Below are 8,131 nucleotides of genomic sequence, written 5' to 3'. Positions count from 1 at the left end.
TATGTCGTTTGCAAATATCTTCTCCCATTCTGTCAGTTGTCTTTTGATTTTGTTAACTGTTTCCTTTGCTGTGCAAAAGCTTCTGATCTTGATGAAATCCCAATAGTTCATTTTTGCCCTTGCTTCCCTTGCCTTTGGCGTTGTTCCTAGGAAGATGTTGCTGCGGCTGAAGTCGAAGAGGTTGCTGCCTGTGTTCTCCGGGTCTATAATTCATCTTGAATTACTTTTGTGTATGGTGTGGGTTAAATACCAAAATTTTTCTTTTTGCATGTGGGTATCCAGTTGCCTCAGCAACTTTTCCCATTGAATTTTCTTGACGCCTTTTCTGAAATTAAGCACCATAAAATGTGTGGGGTGTTTTTTGTTTTTTGTTTTTTGTTTTTTTTTTGGACTCTTGAATCATATTCCAGTGATCTACTTATCTCTTATTGTGCCAGTACAATACAGTACCTTGATTACTATAGTTTTCTTGTAAGTTATGAAATCAGGAAATGTAAGTCTTCCAACTTTGTTATTTTTAAAAATGTTTTGGCTATTCTGGATCTTTTAGCCTTTCCATATTAATTTTAGGACTGGTTTCTTAATATTTGCAATAAAGCCTACTGAGAGTTTGAGAGGGATTGTGTTGAATCTGTGGATCAATTTCAGGAGAATTGCTGTTTTTAATAATATGGAATCTTCCAATCCATGAACATGGGATATCTTTTATTTACATCTTTAATTTTTTGTCAGAAATATTTTGTAGTTTTCAGTGTGTATCTCTTGCATGTGTATCTTATTTTTTTTTCCCTAAGTGTTCTATTTTTTTTTTTAAAGATTTTATTTGTTTATTTGACAGACAGATCACAAGTAGGCAGAGAGCCAGGCAGAGAGAAAGAGGAAGGGAAGCAGGCTCTCCGCCAAGCAGAGAGCCCAATGTGGGACTCAATCCCAGGACTCTAGGAACATGACTTGAGCCGAAGGCAGAGGCTTTAACCCACTGAGTCACGTAGGCACCCTGCTAAGTATTCTTTTTAATGCTATTGTAAAGAGAGTTGGTTTTTAATTTTATTTTTGGATTATTCATTGCTATTATATAAAAATAAAATTGATTTATGTATTTTGTTCTTGTGTCCTGAAACCTTGCTGAACTCATTTATTCTACTAGGAGTTTGGTGTGAAGTGTGTGTGTGTATTTCTTAGGAATTCTTTTATACAGGATCATGTCAACTTAAAGACTGTTTTACTTTTTCCTTTGCAGTATGGAGGATTTGTTTTGTTTTGTCTGATTACACTGGCTAGGTTTTTCAGTAAAATGTTGAAGAGAAGGGGTAAAAGTGGATATCCTTGCCTTGTTTCCTGTTTTAGAAGAAAAGCATTAAATCTTTCACCATTAAGATGTTAGCTAAAGATTTTTCATAGATTAATCAGACTGAGATAGTTCTGTTCCTAGTTTGTTGAGAGTTTTTGTCCTGAATACATCTCGGATTTTCTCAGAAAGCTTTTTCTGTGTCTGTTGAGATCGATCATGTGATGTTTGTCCTTTATTAATATGGTGTATTATATTTATTGCTTTTCTGGGATAAATCATAATTGGTCATGATGTATAATTGTATATTTTGCTGGGTTTAATGCTAATATTTTGTTGAAGATTTTTATATCTATATTTATGAGAGATAATGGTCTATAGTTTTCTTTTCTCATGATGTCTTTGTCTTTGGCAAAACTGGCACCATAGAATGCATCGGGAAAGGTTCCTTCCTACTTTGTTTTCTAAAAGAGCTCGTGAAGTCTTGGTATTATTTCTTCTTTGAATGTTTTTGAGACCAAATGAAATCATCTGGTCTTGAGCATTATTTTGTGAGACTATTTTTAGTTTTTAATTCAGTTTCCTCCTATTCATATTTTCCACATCTTCTCAAGTCAGTTCGGTAATTTGGTTCTTTCTAGATATTTTTCTGTTGTATCAAAGTTATCAGATTTGTTGGCATAAAGTTGTTCTCTTAGTATTCCCTTGACCTTTTTAATTTCTGTAAGACTACTGTAGTACCCCCTGTTTCATTCTTGATTTTGGAATTTCATGTCTTTTTTTTTTTTTAATTAATCTAGTTAATGGCAATTTTGTGTATCTTTTCAAAGAAGCAAATTTCAGTTTCATTGATTTTTCTTTTTAAAAATCTCATTGATTTCTCCTCTGTTGTTTATTATCTTCTTCCTTCTTGTTTTGGATTTCTTTGCTCCTCTTTTTCTAATTCTGTAAGGTGGAATTTTTTTTAAGAGGTTTTATTTATTTATTAAAAAGTGAGTGAGAGGAGGAGAGAGTACAGGCTGGGGTTGTGGAGAGAGAGAGGTAGAGGCAGAGGGAGAAAGAGAAGCAGACCTCCTGCTGAGCAAGGAGCCCAATGGAGGGCTCGATCCCAAGATCCTGGGATCATGACCTGAGCTGAAGGCAGATTCTTAACCAACTGAGCCACCCAGGAACCCAAGGTGGAATTTTAGATTACTGATTTGAAGGCTTTCTTATTTTCTAAATAGACATTTATAGTTTTAAATTTGTCTTTGGGCACCAGATTGGATAAATTTGGGACGTTTTGTGTTCATTTCATTCAGCTCAAAATATTTTATCTGTTTTTTCAGTGATTTTTTTTTCTTTTACCCATGGATTATTTTCATACAGTCTTTACACATGTATATACACATACTCTTTTTTTTTTTTTAAGAGTACTGGGGACTGTAGAATTAAGGGAAAACGTTAACTAATTGGTGTTTTTTTTCTTTTGATTTTTAAATTGGAAATTCTTCTAAATTTGACATTTTCTTTAACTTTACCTAGGGAACACTGACTATGCCAAATGGAGATTATATTGAAGGTTATTTTAGTGGAGAATGGGGATCTGGGATAAAAATCACTGGAACCTACTTCAAGCCTAGTCTGTATGAGAGTGATAAAGACAGACCCAAAGTTTTGTGAGTAACTGGTGTTAATTGTGGATTGATCATTAAGTGTTTTGAGTTGTCTTGCTTTTATCAAAGCTGGTTAATATTTTAATTACAGAACAACTTTTTTTTTTAAGGCAGAAGAATTTTTGAAGTCATTTTTTAACAAAGTGTAACTTCTTTGAATTGCCAACTGCTGCTATTATAACAGAATCTATAGTCTTGGTTAAGGTTATAGCCTCAGAGTATAGATGTTTAAAATAAAAGTTCTGTGTGTGGGATTAATTTTACTGCTAATGGTGCAGATACCCAAACTGATTGAAAGAGAGCATTCGTAAATGGAATCCTTACACAGCTTGATTTTGAAAAGTAAAGGCCAAACCTATATATAGCCGATATATACTCTGCACATGTGGGGAAGAAAATAAGATCTATACCTCTAAGGGTTATTATGTTCTGCCTCCATGTTTTTGGCACATATCTATTCTTCTTTATTGATTCCAGCATTAGCTTTGTTTTTGTATTTTGGTAGCTTCTCCTATTCTTTGTTCTGATGGTGCTTGATATATTTTTAGAACCCAGTATTGTATAATGCATTTTACAGTTCTCATTATGAGATGGGCAAAGCATAGAAGTCCTTGTTTTAACAGAAATCAATTTTACAAAATTAGTTATATGGAAATGTAGACAGCAAAGGAGTCCGTTGTGATGCGCTTTGTACTTAACCATTTATACACTTTAGTACCTAATAAACATTAAGTAGCTAAAAATCGTTCCTTTAAAATTTCCATTCAGTGTTTATAAAATAGAACCACTGCCAGTTTCGGCAGATTTGTTGGAGAAGCGTTCCCAGTTGTATATGAGAAAGTTTCTGTTCTTCAGAATTTTTGCACAAAAGAAGTGATTAATAAAAGCTTGATGTGACTTTATTAGCAGGAAGCTGGGAAACCTGGCAGTGTCCGCTGATGAAAAGTGGAAAGCGGTATTTGATGAATGTTGGCATCAACTGGGCTGTGAGAACCCAGGCCAAGGGGAAGTCTGGAAAGCCTGGGACAATATTGCCGTGGCCCTGACCACCAGTCGGCGCCAACACAGAGACAGGTGAGTGAAGGCCTACCCGGCAGCGTGTTAGAGGAAGTTGAAACTTAAAAAGTAGGCAAGCCTTGCCATATTTAACTTCAAAATACAATTTTAAAGTCAGTGATGTTTTTCTGTTTCTGGTAATATAGATACAATACACCTCCCTTTGTCTTCTACTGAACTGAACTATAAAACCAGGCAGAATTACGTGGACAGCTGTTCTGCAAAGAAAATATCAGCTGGTGTATTGAGGAAAAACACCTGAATTCCAAGTACCATCGAACCAGTTACTAGTTGTTTTTGTTTTTGTTTTAGTTGTGAATTTCTTAACTTCAGTATCCCTCAGTCTGAATTCAGTGTAACCCGAAACCTTGGCGTAAGCACTGTGGTGTATACACATAGCTCCAGAAATAACCTTCTGCTCCTGGCTCAAGGTGCAAAACAGAGACTCTTAAAGCTCAGAGGAAATGGAGGAGACACACTTTGTTCTTTTTCTCTTTTTCCTTCAGTTCTCAGGCTCCCGCCTCTAGGTACTTCAGTGGCAGGGATGACAATGGCATTTGCTAGAGCAGCCAGGAACAGGAAGAACTCTTGGGGGAGAAGAAACTTCTTCCTCTGTTAGTGGATCCTCAGGTCCAGTGGTCATGGCCAAATCCCACAGTTTTTTTGGCCTTGCGCTCTGTCCTCCCACTGCTTCGCCCTCAATGTGGTACACTCACAGAAGTGGGCATTTTCCAGCCTGAGGATCTAATAGGGGCCCAGAAAATGCAGGGGAGGTAACAGAGAGCAAAGAGCTTGAGAGAGCAACTCTGTAAGGTTGTTGAACTCCTGGACTCACCCTACACCTGCTTTGTGTGGATTTGGTCCTAATTAGCACACAAACACTTTGAGAACTGAGCTAATAGGTAGATTTCCACTCAGGCCCCACACTACTGCCCACCGAGGGGCATGCTCACAGACAGACCTAAACAGGACTGCAGAGGCTTTGAGAAGTGAACTGACATGGAAACCACGGCCCCCAGAAGGCTGAAACAAAAATGTCAGCTGTTTCAGAGGTTTCCAAGATCAACTACATGTTCAGTGATCCACTAGAGGGACTCACAAGACTCAGTCGTCCATGTAAGAGTTCCTACAGCAACTCGGCAAGGAGCTACAGCCGGATCGTAAGAGGAGACCCAGGCAGAGTGTAGAGGAATCCATGGGCGAGCTTCCCATGCTCTCTTCCTTCTGGGGGTGAAAAAAATGCTTGAAGAAATAATGGCTGAAAACTTCTCAAATTTGATGAAAGTGCTGATTCAAGAAGCTGATTCAAGAAGCTGAGCAAACTGCATCCTAAAAAAAGACATCCATGAACAGACACCTCATAATCAAACTGAAAGACAAAATCGGAAAAGGAGCTAGGGAAAAAAAGAGGCACTTTTCTGGAGGGGAACTGCTATCTGAAGGGTCCCACAGAGCCCACTCTCTGTCCTCAGCAGTAAAATTCAGCCACACATGTACAGTCTTTCTGCCCAAGGAAGCCTGTTAGGGACTCAGTGCCTACGGTTTTTATTGGGGGCTGGTCACATAAACTCTCTGTGCTTAGCAACTGTCAGGATTCCACAGTCCCTGAAGGAAAGCCGATATTCACCATAAATCACATTGTTAGCCGCCTTGTGTACAGCAAAATACCCTGACTAGTTAGGGAATATTGCATGTTTTTTTAGGGGACTTTCAGGAAGCAAATCCTTCTAAAGATAATAGTTTCAACTCTACTATGTTTATTATGCCTATCAACATTCTTTTTTAAAATTTTACTTAAATTTAATTAACATATAGTATATTGGTAGTTTCAGAGATAGAGTTCAGAGATTCAGCAGTTGCATGTAACACCCAGCGCTCGTTACATCACGTGCCCTCCTTATTGCTGGTCACGCAGTTATCGCATCCCCCGTGCACCTCCCCTCCAGCAACCCTGTTTGTTCCCTATAGTTAAGAGTCTTTTATGGTTTGTCCTCTCTCTGATTTCATCTTATTTTTCCCTCCCTTCCCCTAGCCTGTCAATATTCTTCATAGTTTAAAAACAAGACCTAAAGTGTTATAACATGATACTCAAAAATGTCCAGAATATAAACCAAAACTACTTGGCAATCAAAGAAGCACCACCTCATTTTGGGAAAGACAGTCAATACATACCATGACTTCCCAACATAAATTTTGACAGAATGACAAGAACTTTTTAAAGGAGCTAATATATAAATGCCCAGATGAGCAATCACAAACACACTTGAAACAACTATTAAAATTGGAAATATCAGCAAGGAAAAAGAAGTTGTAAAGAAGAACCAAATCAAATTTTTAGAATTGAGGATTCTAATTCTAAATTTTCAGAATTTAGAATTATGAGGAAATCTCATAATCAAAATCACTGGGTGAGCTCAGTAGCAGAATAGAGATGACAGCAGAAGAGTCAGTGAACTTGAGAATAGATGAATAGAAATTAACCAAACTGAACAACAGAGAGAAAATACATGGGGCGGGGGGAGAAGGAACAGAGCTTTAAGGACCTGACAGTCTAATGTTTGTGTCCTTGGAATCCCAGAAGGAGAGGAGAAAAATTATGGGGATGAAAAAAAAAAATACTTGAAGAGATAATAGTAGAAAACTTCTCAAGTTTGGTGAAAGGCAAATGTGCTGATTCAAGAGGCTGAGCACACTGCATCCACAAAGGAAGATACCCGTGAACGGGCACCTCAGAATCGAATTGAAAGACAAAATCGGGAGAGCAACTAGGGAAAAAAGAGGCACTACCTGGAGGGCAACTGCCATTTACGAGCCTGCGTGTTTGTCATCAGCATCCTCTGGAGATCCGGAGCAGGTGGCCCCGCAGTTCTGCAGCACTGAAAGCAAGATTACAGCTGCACCTCTTCCTTCCTTTCTTCTCCTTATTTTCTCCCTTGTTCTCCTTTTTTTGTTGTTTTTGTTTGTTTGTTTGTTTTGTTTTGTTTTCCCTCCGTCTGCTCTTCTGCATATTTCCTTATTCTGTAACTTGGCCGGAAACTCCCACAGCATTGCTTGGCATTTGGACCCAAAGAACTTGATGATTCCTGCTGTATAGAAAGAAGTTTGGGTTTTTTGGGGCCCTCCTATATTAGGGATAAACAGGAACGGATAATAGTGTTTCATTCATGAAGTTCATGATTTTTGCCTTATATTCTTTCTATTAGTAGAAGAAATGGAGACTCTTAGGATCATGAAAGCTGTGGACTCTGCCCTGTGTGTGATGCTGATGGTGCGCCTTCACTGTTAGAGCCTGTCTGTCTAAATGCTGAGACTCTGGTCCTCTGGTTGACCTTGGTTAGCTGTTGTTGGGTGTTTCCGAAGATGAGAGTGAATGGACTGTTTTGTTATTTTTTTTAAGATTTTATTTATTTATTTGATAGAGACACAGCGAGGGAGGTAACACAAGCAGGGGTAGTGGGGGAGGGAGAAGCAGGCTTCCCTCTGAGCAGGGAGCCCATTGCGGGGCTCGGTCCCAGGACCCCGTGATCATGATCTGAGGCAAACGCAGATGCTTAATCACTGAGCCACCCAGATGCCCCTGAATGAACTTTTATATAATAAAACATGTTGCAACCACAGAGGGCTTGTTTATCTAAAATAGGATAGTAATAATGATTGCATGCCATTTCCAATTGGCTGTAATCTAATAATGGGATACCATTACCAAAAATGTCTCTTGATTACTGAGTATGTGTTTTACCGTGGCCTCTTCATCCAAAGCTTCCCTTTACCCATTTTGTGCTTACCTCACCGCCCTTACACCGTCCTCATCTCCTTGTTTGAGCTCAGTTCCCTTCTTCCTCTGCCCTTTCATGTGTTTTTGGTTTTGTTTTGTTTTTTTAAGATTTTATTTATTTATTTGACAGACAGAGATCACAAGTAGGCAAACAGGCAGGCAGAGAGAAAGAGGGGGAAGCAGGCTTCCTGCTGAGCAGAGAGCCCGATGCAGGGCTCCATCCCTGGACCCTGGACCTGAGCTGAAGGCAGAGGCTTTAACCCATTGAGCTGAAAGACCTGCGGATCCCCTTACCCAAGAATTCAACACTGCCACAGGATGCAAACAGCAAGAGGTTCTTTATTGTTTCGCAGGCGC

At 38.8% G+C, this 8,131-nt stretch overlaps 1 protein-coding gene across 5 annotated transcripts in view; it reads left to right on the top strand.

The window, feature by feature from the left end:
- Positions 1-8,131, top strand: part of ALS2 (alsin Rho guanine nucleotide exchange factor ALS2) — an 81,160-nt gene that overhangs the window by 58,965 nt on the left and 14,064 nt on the right. For 4 of the 5 annotated variants that reach the window (XM_059393216.1, XM_059393212.1, XM_059393214.1 and 1 more), the window contains 2 exons: positions 2,813-2,946; positions 3,850-4,017. In XM_059393216.1, the coding sequence (XP_059249199.1) occupies positions 2,813-2,946; positions 3,850-4,017 (302 nt within the window). The remainder of the gene's footprint in view (positions 1-2,812; positions 2,947-3,849; positions 4,018-8,131) is intronic. The other variant, XM_059393215.1, reaches the window with a different exon arrangement.

The sequence above is a fragment of the Mustela nigripes genome, chromosome 3 (assembly GCF_022355385.1).
Source record: "Mustela nigripes isolate SB6536 chromosome 3, MUSNIG.SB6536, whole genome shotgun sequence".
Lineage (NCBI taxonomy): Eukaryota > Metazoa > Chordata > Mammalia > Carnivora > Mustelidae > Mustela > Mustela nigripes.
Note: the sequence above shows the minus strand (reverse complement) of the source record. Positions and strands in the feature narration are given on the sequence as shown.